This window comes from Neodiprion lecontei, chromosome 6 (assembly GCF_021901455.1).
Source record: "Neodiprion lecontei isolate iyNeoLeco1 chromosome 6, iyNeoLeco1.1, whole genome shotgun sequence".
NCBI classification, from domain to species: Eukaryota; Metazoa; Arthropoda; class Insecta; order Hymenoptera; family Diprionidae; genus Neodiprion; species Neodiprion lecontei.
Window position 1 is genome coordinate 6,086,151 of NC_060265.1, and position 20,097 is coordinate 6,106,247.

Consider the following 20,097-nt stretch of genomic DNA (forward strand, 5'->3'; position numbering starts at 1 on the left):
GTTCTCTCAATAATACCACGTTTCTAAAACAAACAAATAAATAATAATAATCATACACATAATCACAATAAAAAAAGATAATAGTAACGATAATACTGAAATTAATAATGATAATGATATATTATAAATTAAAGAAATATACGCGGAGTGTACGCGGACTCGTTATATAGTCAATTTGAATTCGAAAAAAAAAAAATCCTAAATAATACATGAACGATAAAACAGGTGAAATATTATGGTTAAACTATAACTATTATATAGTTGCTCTGTTTCTAGAGTGTCGAGTTGATATTCGTTGCTGTTTAACAGAAGAAAGAGAGGAAATTATTAACGTAACAGGGATACTCTACGCAAGAGATGTAAGCACGTAATATCGTTGACCAAATAATCGCGGAGTAGGTAATTATGGAAGAGGGGAAAAAAAAAGATTAACGAAAATGTGATTGGGAAAAGAAGTACTCTACGACACGAAGCGTTTCATCTATATTCACTGTTTATAAATGAAACACTCGTGTCTATGGTATATGCACCCATCGAATGATGCAAAAACAAAAAGAAGGAAAAAAATTATTACCGTTACATCACTTGATCAATTATAATACGTTATATACTATTATTATTATGTTTATTATTACTATTACTATTATTATTGTTATTATTATTATTGGTTTATAAGTTTGTCGCTGACGTCGAAGTAACCGTATACGTATATACGATTGTAGAGTATATAATATGAAACGAAAGCGGCAAATAATCTCGGTACTTTCCAATGGAATCTCAACGTACTTCGTATAAAAAAATATACCTATATAATAATATACTATTACTTACCTTACAATACATATATACATACATAAACATATATTTTCCTCAATTAACAACGTTTATCTGTAAAGTTTATTAAATTTTACGATAATAAATAATATATTCAAAATATTATACATATTACACGCAGGTGTATTTTGATTTCAATGAAACACATCCTCGGCTGGAGTCAAATTTATTTCAGCTTTTTGACTGGAATCTCGACGCATTTCATCGACAAGAAATAATTCTCATGTATAAATTGCGTAAGAAGTTTTCATTGTAATTCTTACAATTTATTTGAAAAAATTATCCGGTTGGCGGATTTACGACCGGGCAACGGACGAGGCCGTAAGATGGAGGGCGACTCCTCGCCGCAGCCATACATCGCGATTTTCGCGATCACAGGCGACTGGCAGGGCGGATATCAGCCGGTTTCTCCTGAGATCCGCGTAAACCGGAACTTCGACGAACCATTCATGGGAATGCCGGGTTGATCCGAACTCACCGGACGTCCCGATCCAGTAAGAAACGCGGCAGCGAGGCGCCGACAAAACCGGAGCTTCGTCAGCGCCGACCTCTGCGAGTCGGCCACCGCGAATTACCGCACCTGCCGAACAGGATCGCGAAAAATTAAACGAAGATCCGGAGCCGTTACGCGAGATTGAAGGATATATGGAACGTACGGTCAGGGCGAAAATTTGTTGAAGCAAAAAAGTGACAGAACAACATTCAAAAAGTGCGACTGGAGCTAATTAAGTTCGATCTTATTTAAAAAAAAGTCCCTGTGATTTAAAACGAAAAATCTGAATTACCGATTTTTTATTGTAATCGCCCATTTTCTGTCAACAACTCTAGATACCTCATCTGAATCTGACAAGAAAATTGAATTTTGCCGGTTCAAAAATGGCAAAACAATGTGTGTCTCTTATGTTCTTACAATAGCGAACGGTTTATAGTTAAAATTTGCAATTTTAATTCCTGTGTTACGGGGAATTTTTTTATGTAACACCATTCAAATCATTGTTTTACAATATTTTCAGCTGCAAACTTCGGTTTTGACCTAAGTCTACAGCCCATAAGTACTTGCTTGAAACTAATTAACAAGCTCATACGAACCGGTCAAGAGCAGGCCTTCAACTGTGGCACCACAGCGAGATCCTTCGTCCTGATTCACGTCCGATTCGGACCAATCCGCACGGAGCAGAAGCTCCTCGATGGGACGTCCGGTCCTTCGGGCCGTCCTCTGCTTGAGAGCCGCAAAAAACGCGTCCGGTTTTCCCAGCCAAGATAGATCCAAACAATCGGGGATCTCCGCGACTTCGCCGCACAAAAATCGGTGCCTCTCGATCGCCTTCCAAGCAAATGGTACCGCCTCGATTGGACCCGTTGGCCATTCTTCCAGCCATTCTTTAGGCGTCTAATGGTAAATCGTTCGTTCAAAAATGAGAAAGTTTTGTTTTTCTAGTCAATATGTTATGGGGGATAATTTATGAAGGATATTAAAGCAACAATTGTAAAAGTCGGATGCTTGGATCGTGAAGCGTCGAAATGAGATCCTCGTTTTCATTTCCGCAATGCAGTTCTTCAAAATAACGATGGTAAATACGAACGAAACACATATGGTACGTACTACATCCGTGTTACAAACCTTTGCATCACCGGATCGGAAATCTTTGTTCTGAACTACGCGTTGAACGCCCTTCAACAGTTTCGTAGCCGCTCTCCTTTCCTGATCGAAGAATTCATTCAGAGGATCCTGATCAGTTTCGCCATGAGATTTGTCCTCCGCAATTCCATTTTCCTTCGAGCTTCGCTGTTTGACCAGCTCATCCAAGAGCTTTTCGACACTGTTGGGACTCGTGGTTCCAACGTTCGGACCACTGTCTCCGTTTGCAATGGGTTCGGACTTCGCCGCTATACCTTTTGAGGTGACAAATTGGAGTAGAAGAAAATCTCAGTTTTCTGGAAATAAAAAAAAAAAAAAAGAAAAACAACACGTACCACGAAGCAGGAGCAAAGCGGACTCGGCTGCGGCTCTTTCCCAGGCACGGTCAGCGTTGGCAGGAAGTCCGAAGTAATCGCTCGGGGGATCTTGATCCGGAAGTCGAGCAACGGCCTGGAGGATCCGTTTGATATCCTGTTGAACAGAGGCGTCAAAAACTGGGAGAATACCGCCGAGGTCACGACGTCCGGAGTATAGATCCCCCGCCCAAACATCGGCGAGGATAGCACGCAGAGCACGAGCATCGTAAGCATCCTGAAGTCGACCACCGTAAACGGCGGCGTCCAGCAAGCCCCGACCTTGCTCCCAGTCACCCTTTGCTGCCGATTCTGCGACCAGTTTTGCCGCTGCTTCAAGGTCCGTTTCACTCCATTCGTAAGCCTTGATCCATCCCTGCGGTACGAACCTTCGGCGAAAAGATTTGGATCAAGATCCAACGTCAGCACGAAATGCAAAATTGAAGATCGAATGAACTATTCAGCGCATTATCGAAATTCAATTATTTCTTGATTACATCTTAACAATTTCCACATGCTAAACTTGTGTCACCTTCTGCGTTCTTGAAGAGTCGCGTGGAGCCAGGCAAGGAGAAGCGACTCTGCCGGGTCGCCGATTTCCTGCCTCTCTTGATACAGTTGCTGCAGCGATCTCCTGACATTTCGTTTGACGCCTTCCGGTGGCTCGTAAGCCAATTTAGCACAGAGTGCGGAAAGCCCGGGATAAAACCCAGCCAGGCATTCTTCGGTGGTTAGCCACACCCGAGTCTTCGGACTTCGATCAGTGGTGCAGGCCGGGGATCGTAGCAGACTCTCTAATCGTGGTAGCCAATTCAAGGCAAGCTGAAGGTTGCTGAGCAAGACCCAGCCTCCTTCCCTGCAAGAGATCGGCATTGAGAATTGCGGCATGTAGGAGAGATTAGCAACTCACCTGCAGGCCACCTCCAAAGCCAACTCAGCTTGCTTCAGCTGACCCTGGCCCATGGAAACTTCGACGAATGTTGTACCGGCGTTCACCGCCAGGGACCGCAGTTCGGGACCAGGATCTGCACCCGGGGAAAGAAGCAAAAGAACGGGACAATCCTCCCAATCACCTTCACCAAGCGACAGTGCTGGAGGAGCGATGTCTCGAACACCTGGTAATTTGATTTTGGTTACTGGAAGGGTTGAAAGGAATTGATGAGAGTAATCGAAACTTTTATTACTAAGTATAGAGCATTTTATAAAGGAGCTTTATGATGTTCCTCAGGGAAAAAAATTTTACAGTATCTATTGCGGCAGCTGAGTGATCTTCGAAATGAAATTTGGAATCTGAATTAATGCTTAAGTTCAAAAAGTCGCAGTTGCAAAGAAGATCGATGTTAGATTTTATTCTCTCAATACATGTCCTGTGAATGAAATCATTGAACAATTGACATTTTGCTGATCTTGAAAATCACCATAAGAAACCTTCTGTCAAATATAACTTACATGAATAATTTTGAAAAAAAAACTCTGCCACATTCTACTGACCGTGGCGGTAACACAAAGAAATTTATTCAAAATTGCATATTTATTTATACCCTTCCAAAATCATTCACCCCCAAACCAGATTCCTTAGATTACTTATACTCACCAAGCTGACTAGCGGCAAGTTTAGATAGAGCAGTATGAAGGTAGTCAGGTCGCAAGGCTCTTACGACAAGAGCCTTCTGGAGTGGCGTCAATGTTGTGTCAGCGAATATCTTCCCAGCGTCTGCAAGCCAGACAGGACAAAGCTTCGAACCGAGCTTTTGTCGAGTTGGAAAAAAACGAGGTACCACATCAGCATCATATTCTCGCCCGGTGTCCAATTTTAGAAACGAGGTAAATTTCATTTTCATTTCTTATTTTTATTGCGTACCTGTGGCCGAACAGCTATCAGCGCAGCGACAGCCGACTTCCGCTCATCCGGTACCCATTCCGGTGTCATTGCCGCTCCGACGCTCGACGTCGCGCTTTCACTTAGCAGTAGATTCTTTTCTGCAATCGGTACGTCGCCACTCAACGCTAGCACCAAATGTAACGCCAATGCGAGCCTGTGCTTGCGATAAGCTGCTCTAGTGCAATGCTGCAACGTTAACGCTATCAGTCTGAAAATAAGAAAATCAAAGATGGATTTGAAAATAGTTGAAATTCATTGTTCCATAAAGTCAGAAGCCATCCTTCAAAGTTAAGGAAGGCAATGAATTAATCTGGTTTCAAGGGTTGATCTCAGACTTTTGACTGCACCTAGGTGTAATGTTTATCCAATCACGCATTCTGCACCCACCTCTTCTTCCTGTTCTCATCGACTTTGGATTCGCCGACAATATTGCTTCCAACAATGTCAACATCACGAGGCATCAGTGCCTTCAAATATATGAACGTGAATTCCTCAGCAGAGAATACATAAAGAGGTCCAAGTCGCGGCAGATCCTTAACAGCTTCGTAAAGCCCAGCGGCAAAAGTGGCAAAAGCGGCGTGTTGCTCAGCGCGTTTAGCGACTTCCTCGAGACTCTGCCTGCTGTCTTTCAGAGCGCGAGCGATCTCCTTAGCTTTGGCCTGCGTGGCTTCTAGGGAGCCAAGCAAGCCACCACCGGACGCTTGCTCGCCAAGAAGAAGATCCTGTCCGCGTGCAGCTCCGAGTTGAGCCAGAAGGTCAATGCGTGCAGCGTCACGTTCACCAGCAAGTTTTTCCTCCCTTTCCAAGGCCGCTCTGCGAGCCTCCTCGAGACCGGGAGTTTCTCGAAGAAGGGCGCGTTCCACGAGCCGCTCAGCAAGGCTGGCGATCCCGGCGCCAAGGACAACCTCCGCGACGACAGCCTCCCTCGGAAGTCCCTCGCCCCTTGTGACGGATTCCCTGCGCGTAGCCAAGAACAGTTTGAAGCCAGGTTGCGCGGCAAGAACTCGATCGCCAAGACGGAGAGGGCCGCGTCTTAAGAGCGGAAGAATCACCGAGGGCAGTGAATCGATTTCCTCGACGAGGAGTGGCTTGCCGAAACGCACGGCGAGCTCCAGGGTAGTAAGGAAACGGGAATCTATGGGACTCGTGACCTCCAAACCGCACGAAGCCTGGTTCGACTTCAACCAAGCAACGGCGACCCCTGATGGATCCAAAAACAGCGGAACCAGGGGCCCCTTCAGGGCCCGGACTGCGCCGACGAGGCTCTCACTGTCGACCGGAAGACCTTGCGCCCTCCAGGAAAGACGCTCACGTTCAGTGGTGAGCAGATCGACCGACGTCTTATCCTCGTCTCGCCGTTCCCCGGAACTCTGGTAAACGAGCAGCGTCGCCGCGCCCGCTGCTTCCCTTGACAAGCGCATCTTTCTCTCGGTAAAATGTCGATGCTGCTCTTCCCAGTCACGGTGCTCCGCGCCCAAACCCTGCAGCAAACCTTGAGCTGCCGCCAAACTCGTCTCTGTGCTTTCTGCTCGCAGCTGGAGCGCCGCGACGCCCCGCGAATGCTCTGCAAGCTCCAGTTGCAGCTGACCAACTCGACCCTCCACAGTGTTCAAACCCGCTGCCAGTCTGCTCAGCTGAGCCTCCGCCGTGGAAAGTCGTCTGTGGATTTTCATTTTCTTACAGTCAAATCTATATTTTTGGGTATTCAATTGAAAATGAACGTAAGACTTATCCTTCTTCATTCCTTATTATCAAATTATTTTACCTTCAGACTGCCGGAATTTTAAGAGCTTTATTTCCCTTAGAAAGTCTGAAAATGTGATGCCTGTAAATTTCCGATCACAGACAGAGACTATACTTAGACTTTCGGGCAGTATAAAGGTTACAGACTGGAATCATTGTAATTATTAGTAAAATTTGAATTACTTTAAAACTGAAATTCTCCGTAACTTTGAACTACTCACAAAGTCCTAAAGTAAAAAATATCTCCAACAACTAATTCTCATCTCACTCACTCGGCAAGGACTCGCTGCTCCCTCTCAAGTGGAGCGACATCGCGGAGGACCTGGCCGTATTTGAGGTTGGCCAGAACCCACGTTGCAAGAGGAGCAGCAGCAACAGACGCCCTCCTTGCAGTCTTCTCTTGAAAGCTCTCCGGCTTTTCGGTTACGAGCTTTTCGACGGCATCGAGACTTGCGGAAGAGCTTTGCCTCGCATCCCAAGTCCTGAGCTCATCTTTGACGCCACGTTTCGCGAGGAAAGTCTTCATGCTATTCCAGGACGTGTCGCGGATTCCCATTAGCCGTAAAACACCCTCGAGGACATCTCTCACCGGCGCGGGAGGTGCTCGTAACGAACGCACTTCCGCCAGGGCATCGGCACTGATTCCTGCGACCGCCTGAGCGGCTTCTGCTACCAATGGTTCCACCCTGCCCAACTCCGCCTCGATGTCACCCTTACGACGGGCCACCTCAGCACTTTCACGCTCCGTCTCAGCTTTTAGAGTCGTCATTTCCTCCCTTTGACCAGTTGCGCCCCGCATTGTTGCCGTTATTTGGTCTAGAGCCGAGGCTGCTTTGCCTTTTTCAATCTAGGTGTCATCATGAATGAGAAAATTGATTAAACGATTGAGGAAAACAGAGCTTGACCTGTTGATGATGAAAAAGGGTTCTTATTCCTCTGTCACAATCAGGCAAAAAAAGAAATGCTCATTCGGTTTCAATCGTAAAGTACCGCTTCTACTAAACCAAAGTCTTTACAGGACAATGGATCCCAACCAACCTCTCATATAAATATTTAATATTCAAACCACCGCTAAGTAATAAAGATAATCCTGAATTTGTTACAAGTTATATAGGCATACCTCGAGCTCTTCGCGTTGTTTCGATGCCTCCGCCTGAAGTTTAGCAACTCTTTCACCCGCTTCCGTGAGACGTCCGATACCAGCCTCAAGGCTAGCTATCTCCTGTTCGACGTTCTGCATCCACTGCGTTTTCAGAGTTTCGTAGGAGTGTAAGAGTGCCAGAAAACTTGCAGGTGTCTGCTGTGCAGGATCAGCTACCGCGAGATGAGCTGCAACTACGATTCCTACATCGGAATCCTGCTTCTCATCCCCATCCGCACATCTTCGCACAGCCAACTCAGTCAAGACTGTCTTTGAGGTCCACCAACGATCTCCTCCAAGAAGAACGCATTGTCGCAACACCCCCGATCGCAAAATCCATTCTTCTCTTGTGTCACCCTCGTCGAATATCATAGCGACGCGAAGCAGTCGCTTCAAACCTGATTATGAATTATAGGATCAATGTGAGACATTGTTTGGACAAAATTATCAGAACAGAAATAGATAATTCGAGTCGTCCAATTTCATACAGCTTCCTGTGATTATTTGACATCAAATTGCATCCAACCATAGACCAATTGGTCTCTCTTTCAAATTTACACAAATTATTGCGTGCTTTCTTACGGTGCTGCAAGTATTGCTCCAAGCTCCCGGTAAAGTCTTCTCTACGTGCCAATTCGCCAAGCGGCACGAGCATGCCATCCAGTTCCTCAGAACTAACGAGCCCTGGAATTTCGCCCTTGTCTATCAGAGCGGCAATCAGAATTGCAGTTTCCTCTTCCCTGAGGTGATGCTCTTCCAAAAGTAAAAGTGTGGGCTGTCCGTCAATACCCGCAGTTTGAACAGCTGCCTTTACGGCAGTTCGTCCTCGGCCTGAAAACACACACGTCACGATGCAAAACGAGGGGTGAATAAATTTCTTGAGTTACAAGGATTTTGTACGCACGTACCGGAAGCAGCGTTGATCAAGTTGAAAGAGGAAAGCATCGCGGCAAGCCTCACCGCAGTTCTTCGACCTGCACCAGGACGTCCAATCAGGACAAGCCCTCCCTGACCTTTCTGATCTTTTCCAAGTGCCCAGCTGACTCCTTTAACGAAAAGTAAATGTGTTCGTAAATAAATTTAATGATTAAAAACTAAGCGACAATAATTTGATATGATGGACAGTCAATCACGCCTTGGTACAATAAATTATAATAAAAAAATAAAATAAAATCACCTGCGACCAACTGCAAAAATTGAGACGTCATTTCCGCCTCAACCGGTTGTCCTTCTCTCGCACATCTCACTGCAGCATTAGCGACTTCTTCGCGCCACTGTTCTAATGCAAACGGAATCAGCCCCGCACCATCACCATCCCCTTTCCAAGCATAAATATCATCCCCAGCTCCCTTGGTGTCCGGAAACCTCGAAAGAACACTCGATTCCCAGCGTGATCTTTCGCGCTGGGTGAGCCTGAACAACGTGTTCAATTGAAGTATGTAATAGATGAAAGTCAATAACAATTTTTATGAGTCCTTGGTGAGCACGAGTTTTACCTTGCGGAAAAAAGGTGACGTCCGGCATCCACCATGTGCTGAACTGCCTCGGAAGCATCTTCTGGGCTCGGGTAAAACTGAAGAGCATCCGCCCAGGTCGCAAGATCACGAGCAGTCCATTCCGTCTCCGTTGATGCAAGTCCCCGAACAGCTTCCAGCATCGCGGTTGCCATTCGAGGTACAAATGTGTCCGCAGCATCCTTTTTCCCAGTATTATGCCTGAGCGCCGACCGCAGATGAAGCTCAACGATAGCCAGCAACTCCTTAGACCTTGGTTGCCTATGAGTAATGTTAATATGCTTCGCACACTAGCAGGTGTATATGATAGTTAAAAAGAATCGTCACAGCCATTACTTTGATGAAAAATTTGAAGGTCAAAATCTGAACATTTAGCTTACGACATATGGTGAGTTGCCAGAAGAGCTTCCAACCTCGGGTGAAGAGGCGTAACGGGGTCAGCTGTGCAAACAGCAGAAATTGGAAGTTTAGCAAACTCCAGATCATCTTCATAGAATCCGCCTTCCTGAAGTATCTGTCTTACGAGTTCCTGAAAGTAAAAGGAAATGCATAAGCATGGTTAAATATGTAAAAGCACCATGGAGATGAAAGGTACCTGCAGATCCTTCGAAGCCAAGTGAATATTCTCGAGCAGCAGAATCAGGCGTCGCCCGCTCTTCGGTCTGTAGGTTCTACCGTTAGCTGTAGACGCGTCTACTTGAATGCAAGCTCGTTTTAAACGCGCCACTAACTCTTCAGGACCGTGCAAAGAAGAGCCCCGGACCACAGAGGCGCCGCTTCGCATATCCCGCGTTGACGCGAGAGCCGCCGCAATCGTTGAGCTTTTTCCACACCCGGGTGAGCCTCGCAACAGAACTGGATGACCCGATTCTATCCAGGGGCTCACGGCTGCCAGGGCAATCTTTACGGAGCCTGAAAAGGCAGGAAATTGGAGTAGTATAAGTAACGTTTAACAACCAGTTATCAAAAACATCGAGTACCTGACAGGAATAGCGGGCCTTCATCCGTGTCCAAATGAATCACAGCATCATCGAGTGGCTCCAGTCGATCCCTTTCCGGGTCATACGTAACAGCACAGGGTTTTTTCGGATCTGGACATCTGCCCGTGTAATCAATCGTTGTGATTAAGTACCGATCTCGAAGTTTTTGAAAACAGTAACGACTCACCTGCAGTCACAAATCTCGTATAGAAATCGTGCCAAGTTATCCCGAGATACAGGATCCTCAATTTCACCACACAACGACTGGACTAGAGAAAGAGCTGCTCTAGTGCGAGTCCTGGCTATCCCCAGGTGTGTCATGACACCGTCTATTAGTCCTGAAGCTGATGATCGGTGTCTGTTTGTTTTGAGTGCCACCTCGACACCTAGAAAGAATAGAATGGCCAGGTTATCGGAGAAAATCGCGTTATCCAATCTAGTTGTCAAGTTCCTTACTTTTTGATAAATGAGTCAGGACGACCTCCTGCACCTGCGAAGGAAGGTTTTCAAGACGTGATGGCGAAATCAGCGACTTCACGGGAAGGGAACCGAGATGTACGACACCCAGACGAGAGACAGTCGCAGGACTTGCTCCGTCGAGCCGATGAGTCTCAAAGATGAATCTTGAGAAGATGAACAAAGTTCGAACTTCAGTATTTCTCCACTTACATCAGGCTTAAGGTAAACATAAAAACATGATGAAGAGGTATGGTACCTTGTTCCAGTGCCTAAACGGACGCCGACTCCATTCGGCAAGGTCAATAGACGGTTGTCGTCCAAGGCGGAATTTAGAGCCTCTGCCCAGGCAGGTTCGACATCTCCATCCAAGACGATCCAAGTCGGCGTGTCTCCTGCGGAAGCAACGTTGCCAGAGAGGAGGCCTTCCTTCCATTCCCTGAGTATTGAATGGTGAATACAGTACCAGTGCAGTTGTGTCTAAAGTACAATATAGATGTGGAAACATACCTCGTCTGTGGATCAACGCGACCGAGAAGTTTCGTCTTAGCCACCGCACCGGGATAAACTAGGAACTGAGTAACTGGCGTTCCAACGCGCGCCATAGCGCTGACAAGTGTTCGTCGAAGCAGAGTCTTTCCGCAACCTGGAGGACCAACGATAGCAACGCCAGTGCGAGCCTGGAGCTGTTGGTCGAGCTGAACACACCTCTCGGCTATGTCGGTGCCGAGTTCTGAAGCTTTACAAATAGTTTCTACAGCAGTAGAAAGCTCGGTGGCATTGTCAAGAGATTGGACACTGGTTGAATTCGTCGTTTTCTCATTTGGAAACACGTCTGACAATAAAGCCGCAAACTTGGACGAATCAGACTCGGTTAGTTTCGGCATTATAGCGATCCGCAATCCTTCCAACAGTCTGAAAAATGTTCAACTATATTTGAACAGAACAATTTTCACCAATCTATGAAGCAAATTGCCATGGACAAAGCCTGGAAGTCCTTACCTCGTAGTTTCAGCATCAGACCGTTTTCCAGAGGTTCGATAAACGGCCTCAAGGACAGACCTGAGTGCCCTGAGCCCCCAGTCGTAGTGAGGCTGTCTGGATAAGAGTTTGTGCGACAAGTCCAGTGTCTCGACAAGCTGTTTCGCGAGAGTCCGAGCTTCTAGAAAACCGGCACATTCCAAAAGTGAACCAGCAATGTCGAGTTGATCAGGACGCGCCATAGCAACGGGACGGAAGAGTCTTGCCAAAGAATCGGGTAGCCTGTGTCGCCCGCCGTACTCAGCGCCGGCTGGGTTCATCGTGATAAAAATACAGCAATGCGGGTCCAACTTGGCGCGATCGGTCCCGAGCATTACCTGAGTCGCACCATCACGAACCGCCTCTTGCAGCGGACCGACGAGCATCGAAACCGCACTCAACGTCTCCTCCTTCAGCCTGTTGAACTCGTCGAAACAACCCCAGGCTCCAGCTTGCGCCAGGCCACCCAGGATTCGACGGACGCTGCTTGCATCCATTCCTGCAAGTCGAATTACGTTCAATCTGTTCGGTTTTTACAGATAAATGATCCCGCAACTCCACTACCAACGTACCTTCATCGCAGTTGAAAACGAGGACGAGTCTTCCCAGGATAGCGCCGAGTGCCTTGACACTCTCAGTTTTACCGGTCCCAGCTGGACCAGTTGGACTACCACCCAAGCCAAGCCTCATCGCCTGGGTCAAAGCCAGGAAACATCTTTCCGTAAGCGAGGTCCGAACGAGCCCAATACTGGCTCCTTGATACTCAAAACGATACGGAAACTCCGCACCAGCACAACGAATCAGCGGTCCACCAGTTTCGGCAGTCTACGAAAGATTTTGTTGATTTTATACAAGTTGATTTTTTCAAACAACGGTTTCCAAGATTTTCTGAAACTCTGAAAATTCACTGAGTGGGACTCACCCCCCTGTAGGTCCTCAACTGCCGACTCCAGTCCCAGGAGATCTTGGTGGTGCTTCCAGGTGCGGTCATGATCGAATTAACCAATGACCGGACGACTCCGAGATGATAAACGACGTCAAGGAGGAGTCCGCGAGCTTTGAGAGCGGTCAGTTTATCCCCAATGTCCTCCAAGCCCCGGTACCGCGCTCGTTGTGCCTCTAAAGCCTCTACAAGGTTCTTTAGAGACGTAATACCTTCACGCATCGCTCGCTCACATCGTTCCGTGAACCGAATTCGTTCCGAGAGAAGTAGAATCTGTAAAGATTTGGCACAACGCTTTATAATGTCGAAATAGAGAAGAAAACCTACTGCTTACCTGGGCGGGATAATGCGAAGGATCGGGTGACGAATCTGCCAAACACTCGTCTAAACTCAGACGCAAAGCATCCCTGATGCCGGCTTCAAGAGCGGCGAGCCACTCCGGTAACGGTTCTGTCAGCTCAATATCTTTGGGCAGCTTGATCACCTCACCCTCCGGAGATATAACAGCTTTCAAAAAATGTTGATCCGTAACAGCGCCACCAAGTCCTGGAAACAACTTCGGCAAGTGTGCCTCCAATCCTCGTCCCCCGGACACCAACTCCAGAAGGTCTTCGTCACTCAGGAAATAGAGCCTCGGATATGCAGCACGCTTTTCCTTTAAATCATTCATATGACTCATGCTTATAAGGAGAACAAACCGAGATGACAAAAAGAGAAAGATAGATCCGCGAGAAAATTACCTCGAGAAATTCGTCTAGGCTGCGCTGACACCGGTCCAAAGCATCCTTGAGATCTACTAGGGCAGGAAGAGGAAGTCTTCGTAATGCTGGGACTCTGGGGTCCCTTGATATATCCGCCATTAGATACCTTAAAAACGCCGATTTTTTTTTAAAGAATTCTCTGTCTTTTATTGTCTGCACACCCACAAAAATCAATTCTGGTTTCTTTGCTTACCTGAACTCCTTATCAGCTCTCATCCATTTAGCAACCTCGTTGGGCGCTGCACCTCCGCCGAATATTGGCTCCAAATAAATCCACTTTCTCTGAACTGCGCTCAGGATTCGTACCCTTTCTTCCAACTCGGAGAGAGCAGCTTCCCAGCGAACTGCTCGAGCCGCAAATCTCTCATAGCAAGAAGAACTTCTCGCTCCCTCCAGGAGAAGCCGTAACTCACCTGTTATTGACATTCATTTGAACCATGTACTTGGTGAAAAATTCTCATTGTGGATGTGAAGTATGGGCTATATTATCCATCTTACCCACGTACATATACATGAACACAAACCTGCCCTCGCTAAGAGACCAGCGTATTCCACAACAGTGTGCACGATTACTCCCTGGCTATCCTTAGGCGATTGCAGAGGAAGCGAGGCGGATCCTTCCCAGGATTCAAGTTCAGCGAGTGCCTGACGAATACCTCCCTCAGCAGCAGCCCTCTTGGTCACCATCTAGAGCGATGACCCCCATATAATAAGTCGAGAGGAACAAAAAATCATAAATATTTTCTGAAAACTGAACTTATTTTAAGACTGAGTATTACCTCTTTAAAGGGTTTAAATTTTTGCCACTTTTATTCAGTTCGTTTTACGTCCCCATTCTTACCTTGACATAATCAATTTTTTCGTTAATGACAGGAGCAGCGTTCAAAACATGACCAAGAGTTACATCCTGGAGTCTTTTGGCTGGCAGACCAAGGATCTCGCTGAGTTCAGCCCAGTGTTCATCGACCAGATCGTCCGAACGAAGGTGCTGTGCCCACTCGACCGCAGACCTGATCTCACGAACTTTTTTTTCAACAAAAGTAACTCTCCTGGTTGGTTCCTGTTCAAGTCCCGCTCCAGGACCCCGAAGCCGAGCTTCCCACGAGTCAAGCCAGTCCTGAAACCGGGGCAACCTCCTCCTCGCAATGGTCCACTCCTCCGCTTCCTGCTTGCCAAGTTCCTCCATGAACTCAGCTTGCACTTTGCAGTTAGTTTCCAGAGCTTCAAGTTCCGCCTCAATTTCCGCAGACGCTGAAAGTCCGCTGTCATCTAGGCCAGTTTGAAGGTCATCCTAAGATGAAATGAAAATTATTTCAGAAAAAATTGGCCCAGAAAAGATAGAGAGAAAGAAATATACTAACCACCCCAATTTCAACGGGGCTCAAACCGAGCCGATGACACTCCTCATCAAGCCCCTTTTTTATCGCCTTCAAAGCAAACCATCGCTCTCGTGTCGCTACGAGCCACTCAACGTCAGCCGCTTCCGACCTCGAACTCCACCTCACCTCCCATCGCTCTCTGTCGTCTCGTAACGCAACGTACCTGTGCCGAAGATTCAACTTCGCATCTTCCATCTGCCGCGTTATCACTGTCTGGTGTCTCTCCAACCGATCTCCAAGGCCCTCCCATGCCGCCCTTGCACCGTTTACCCCTGAAGGAAAAAAGAACTATGTATTTTCCACGAATTAATATAATGTAGTTTTTAAAGTTTACACAGCAAACATCAACCTACTAGATTGACAATGTCTGACTATATCTTATAATAATCAGTTTCCGCAACATTCGAACTCCCCAAAACGGGAGTATTCTCAGCTATCGAATCCTACCTTCCAGTCGCTCCCTGGTCCAGGCTGCCAGGACTCTCGCGAGTCCAGCGATGTCTTCAAGCTCTTTTGCAATTCCAGTAGCATCACCACGTATTCTTGCGTATGCTTCACGGGCTAATCCAATTTCCTCTATGCTTCTCGGACGTCGGTCGAGTTCCTGTGAAGCCGATGAGAGAAACTCAGTAACTGCAACCAATCGTGATGACGCCTCCGTTCTCAGATCCACCGAGAGACGCTCCCAACTCCTTCGCGTTGTAGACTCAAGGTCTGCTCTTGCCGTACCTGTGTCCACCCGAATGCACCAAAGGCGAATCTCACTTCCCCTCAATCGGCCCACCTGATGAGAAATGTTCAAATGAGTAAAGGTCGTTGGAAAGGGAAAAGAAATTGTTCTCGAATGTGTAAATGGAAAAGTCTCGCCTCCTGGGCCCACTGCTTGGCATCCTTGAAGGCCTTTTCCCACTCGACAGGCGGACGTCCCTTCAATCTGTAATTTATCAATTATTATCAAGTCGATCAATTGCATGAGTTATTAATCTGCAGAATAGAATTGAACACACCGTTCACCAGGGTCCATTCTTGCAGGAGCAGCGAGTGGTATCCACTTGACACGGGTCGCTTCCATTGCGGCAAGAACGATTTCCGCTTCCGCGTAAACACGCCCGAAGAGATAAGCGCTGCGTCGAACGAGGCCACCGAATTGTCCTTCGGCAGCATCGCCAACGCCCCTGAAGTTCGTGGGAATTGCAAGGAACCGACGGAGCGCGGAATAAACCTTCGCACGGACTTCTTCCATCGGGGGCCGCCACTGAAGACGGCCATCGTGATATACAAGTTCAACTCGAATTTCTGGAAGCTTCTGGAGAAGCGAGGGTAGCGCAGCCCTGTAAAACATGCAACAAGGTGAATTTAGGAGTGACATAAACGGACGTTCACAGTCAAAGCAGTCAAATTTTCCCACCGGTAAGCTACGCCAAGTGCCTTCAATAGCTGACGATCCCAGTGCAGCTTCCACGCCTTAGTGTTGCCGTACTGTCCTTCAACTGTGTCGACCGTGGACCGCATATTACGCAGCGTCTCCTTCCATCCGTTTTGATTAGTCGCTAAATTGACGGCATCCCCTTTGAGCAAACTCGCCACGCGTTCGCACAGAGCCGAGTGTTTTTCACTCAACTCCGAATTCTGTTGTGCAAATTTTCGCACCTGGAATACGATGATCACATAGATCGTCAACGGATGTTCGTAACAACAGTACAGAAATTTAGTAACGAATCGTTCAATTTAATTCACTGTGGAACCACGCCAGTCAAGATTTACTAAAAAAATGGAAATGACACTCACTAGCTCCCTGAGTCGCGCAGTGTAGGCGTCCACTCTGTGGGGGTCGTTCCATGCAACTCCTGACTGTTCGCGAACGGCACGAGCCAATTCCAAGGCAGCCACAAGCATGAGGGGCCTTTGAGACGGGACCATGCGATCCCCGATTGTGTTGTGAAAGGTGGCAACCTGCTGCAAGGCCCTAGCGCGGCTTGCCAAAACTCCTGCCCTCTCGGCCAGTTGGCCAATCTCCCGAGGAAGTTCAATTCCTGGGTATGATTGTAGATAAATTTCTTTGGGTTTTCGATACGTTTCATTAAGGGAGATGCTCACCTTGCCCAGCCAATGCTCGGACTTCGCGAACGAGTTGCGTTAGCCGCGGGTCGTAAGTAACGCGCATCATGCTCGCACCGGTCAGCTCAACCACTGCACCATCGGCGTCAAGACTCAGCTCCTTCGATATCACCGCTGTTCGAACCTCGTTGGTCTAATTCAATAAGTGAGAAGAGAATTGGATTGATTATGAGATCGAAAACCAGTGTCATTCTGACTGCTCACTCCGCACTCGCCTTACCCACGACTCGATGAGCTCTTGTCTCCGCGATGCAGCTTCTTTCAGAGCCGCGGTGATGGTCATTACCGCATCCTCATATCCAGGAAGATCCGTGAGCAGCTCTTTGACGAGGTTCTTCAGTCCCTCAAGCCTGAGCTCGGCTGTCCTGGCAGCCTGGATATCTTGAAGGATGCGAGGATTATCGAGGAGGCGAACCGTGTCTGGGCCGACTTGACAAGATTCTGTAACCATGCGTCGCAATTGTTCGTACCAAGACGTGGGACGAGATTCGGATCTTTCACTTGAATTAAGCGTTCAACGAACCCACAAGACCGCTGACAGCCGAAAGCAGGGCCTCTCGCTCGCCGCGAAGCGCCCTCCTCAGAGCTTCTCTCTTCAGGAGTTCCCCATAGCGACGAAACTCTGCAGCTAGACCAGCCGGACCTCGAACCCCAGAGAACTGGGCACGCAGCTTTGCAGCAACCCTTTCTTCAGCGGGTCCCAAAGACTCTTCAACTTTCCGTTTTGCTCGTTCCCATGCAGCCTCGTCCTCGTCGGCACTAAGGCCTTCAAAAAAACAAGAGAACAATACAACATGGTGACACCCTAACGGTTCACCTGTCTCAGGTTCAGTATCTTACCTTGAACTTCGTCGAAGACTCGCAAAAGACGATCCGCTCCGAGAGCGGCACGCTCACCCGGCGTCAATAGTCTAACAAGCTGCCGATGTTGAGCACGAAGTTCCGTAAGGAGCCTGAAACAAAATAGTATTTCAGAAAAGGTGATTCAATTATGCAAGGGCGAAATACCGAAGCACAAATAATACATTTTTCAAATCTACAGAAAGAGGTCTTTCATCTCATATACCTAAGTCGTTTTCCCAAGCTGGCGCATCTTTGAGGCGTGTGAACTGGGCCTTTCCAAGGATGAAGAGATTGGTGAGGCCAAAAGAGTCTGGTTAGTCTTTCACAAGAAACCATCCACTTCTCGCAGAGGCTGGCCCCGACGGCCACAGCTTCATCCCTCGCCTGGGGTCCGTCACCGGCACCAATACCTTGGGCATTGACGAGAGACTCCGCGACGGAAACAATTTCGTTACCAATAACGTCGAGTAGCGACCTCATTCTATGCTCCGAGTATGCTGACCCCTCGAGCTTCCACAGGTCGTCGACGTACCCAGCAACCGCTTCCAACGCCTCCTCAGCGGCCTCGAAGCTTTCCCTGTTAATCGGATTAAGCGAAGGTGAAACACAAGTGCGAGATCATGAGGTCAGAGGAAGAGCCGAAACCAACCTCGAGGCTGCAGCGCGATCCAGCTCAAGTCTCATTCGCTTCAAGGTCTCCGTAGCTTCAATGGCAACGCGTCGTTCCTCAGAGCTTTTCCCCCCGCTAGCCCGTCTCTCCCAAGTTGCCTGTTCCTCGAGGACCGTAGTAGCCGGCCGAGGTCCAAGAAGACCCTCTTCCAGCCTCTTCAGCAGATCTCCAGCGACCCCCGCCCGCTGTAGAGCCGGGCCCCAGACCAGGCGAAGGGCGCTCAACAGAGCCGAGCCTTCGCCCGTGTTGGATGAACCTGCACGCTTCGCGTTGCCACCCGTCGTCACGACCTGAACCAGGTCGTGGAAGTTCTCGTCTGTCACTGCGGCAGCTTTCACCTGAAAAATCCAAGACGAGTCAGTGCTTGTGATGCAATTTCGAGTTAAAAGCGAATCTAATCACCTTGAAGAAGACCAAGGTGTTGCCTCCACGGGAGGGTAGCTCGATAGTGAGTTTTAGTCCCATGTCCTCCGACTCTCGGGGCTGGGCGCACAGCGTCCTGCACGAAGGTTCGTCGAGGAATTTTTCTACCTCAGGAGTACCCGCGATTGCTGGATTCGCGTCAACCGGAACTCCGAAATAATGTGAAGCCGTTGATACTATCAACGATCTCCCTCCGTCAAGCTTCACCATTTTCGAATATCGTGCAGCTCAGTTTGAATTGTTGCTGAGTCACTTTTACCCGAGCTCATGAAATGACAATAGACTTGACAAAATGCGCCAAGGTTGAAGGAGAAATGTCACTTGGGTTGTTTGTTACAAACGATGTCATAATGTACCGTCACTGTTACCAAGGTACGCGTGACAACTTTGTTTGGCCACGTGCGTACCCATGACAACCACATGCAGGGCCGTGCCACGGTGAACACCAAATTGAACCTTCATCGTCGGGGAAATATCTGGCGGCAAAGCAGACGGATTGATTATTCAAAACTGTCCCAATGATAGGAACTATGTCATCATTTCATATTATGGCAACTAGAAGATGAAAATTATTGCATAGTCCCAATAGGAATTTCCAATAATGTTCTCAAATAGTCATACTAGAGACCAGGTGAATGCTGTTAATTGCCAGACAGATAGTGCGATGATGAATTATAATTATACGTTCCAGACCTTGGTATCTTCCCGATGGATTATATTAGAAAATTGATAAGATATATGTGAGTTCTCCAACTTGGCGAATAATCTCTGACTAACCATCGCCTTGACTGATGTGCGTTACTCACGATCAGATACTGGGAGCGTGTAACAACTCGACCAATTTAATAATCTCCGGAAATTGGCATAAAGTGTATCAACATCAAAAGTTCATTTCGCGGTATTACTGACGTCATTTATTCGTGCGGAAGTATCAGACACAAGTATTGTCTATCATAAAATAGGATATCAGTCAATTGAAATAAGTATACCATGTGTATACTCTTGCGATCGGTTATCTCACATTCAATCGACGGGTGACGATGAAGCTTATCGGTAACTCGCATATGGTTCTTGAATATTCAAATGTGATAGAATGTTCCAACGTTGATGCTTTAATCAAAAACCGAGCATTATGTCGCGCTATGTCTAATTACAATATTTCGTGTCACGCACAAAATCATGCGATAAATTTTTGTAACGCGTCGGGATTTTCGAGAACTTTAATATGTAGAATTTCGTCGTTTATCTTCTTCTTTTGTACAGGTATGCGATAACAGATACTCTCTGTACACCAAATAAATGTAATTGCTTGTACCTAAAAGAATTTGTGACAAATTATTCGATTTATGTACAATGTAGCATAATAACAGTGTTATAATCTCAAGATAAAATATAATC

The 20,097-nt window shown here is 47.4% G+C and overlaps 1 protein-coding gene across 1 annotated transcript; it reads right to left on the reverse strand.

Moving 5' to 3' along the window:
• Window positions 1-946: 946 nt before the first annotated feature.
• Window positions 947-19,374, reverse strand: LOC107218501 (cytoplasmic dynein 2 heavy chain 1). Its single transcript, XM_046743901.1, has 43 exons — window positions 18,679-19,374; window positions 18,256-18,614; window positions 17,830-18,183; window positions 17,604-17,716; window positions 17,287-17,529; window positions 16,984-17,204; window positions 16,743-16,896; window positions 16,434-16,678; window positions 16,054-16,295; window positions 15,653-15,976; window positions 15,513-15,579; window positions 15,093-15,429; window positions 14,628-14,917; window positions 14,108-14,557; window positions 13,791-13,953; window positions 13,460-13,679; window positions 13,246-13,372; window positions 12,840-13,160; window positions 12,485-12,778; window positions 12,135-12,387; window positions 11,545-12,061; window positions 11,053-11,457; window positions 10,802-10,981; window positions 10,543-10,709; window positions 10,274-10,472; window positions 10,087-10,205; window positions 9,702-10,018; window positions 9,487-9,635; window positions 9,089-9,367; window positions 8,770-9,005; window positions 8,501-8,638; window positions 8,175-8,423; window positions 7,572-7,990; window positions 6,724-7,298; window positions 5,096-6,367; window positions 4,688-4,916; window positions 4,421-4,574; window positions 3,737-3,941; window positions 3,359-3,682; window positions 2,809-3,215; window positions 2,456-2,727; window positions 1,924-2,224; window positions 947-1,414 (listed from the first exon to the last, which is right to left on the reverse strand). The coding sequence occupies exons 1-43, from the start codon at window positions 18,907-18,909 to the stop codon at window positions 1,131-1,133; spliced, it is 12,405 nt and encodes a 4,134-aa protein (XP_046599857.1). The 5' UTR covers window positions 18,910-19,374; the 3' UTR covers window positions 947-1,130.
• Window positions 19,375-20,097: the final 723 nt, after the last annotated feature.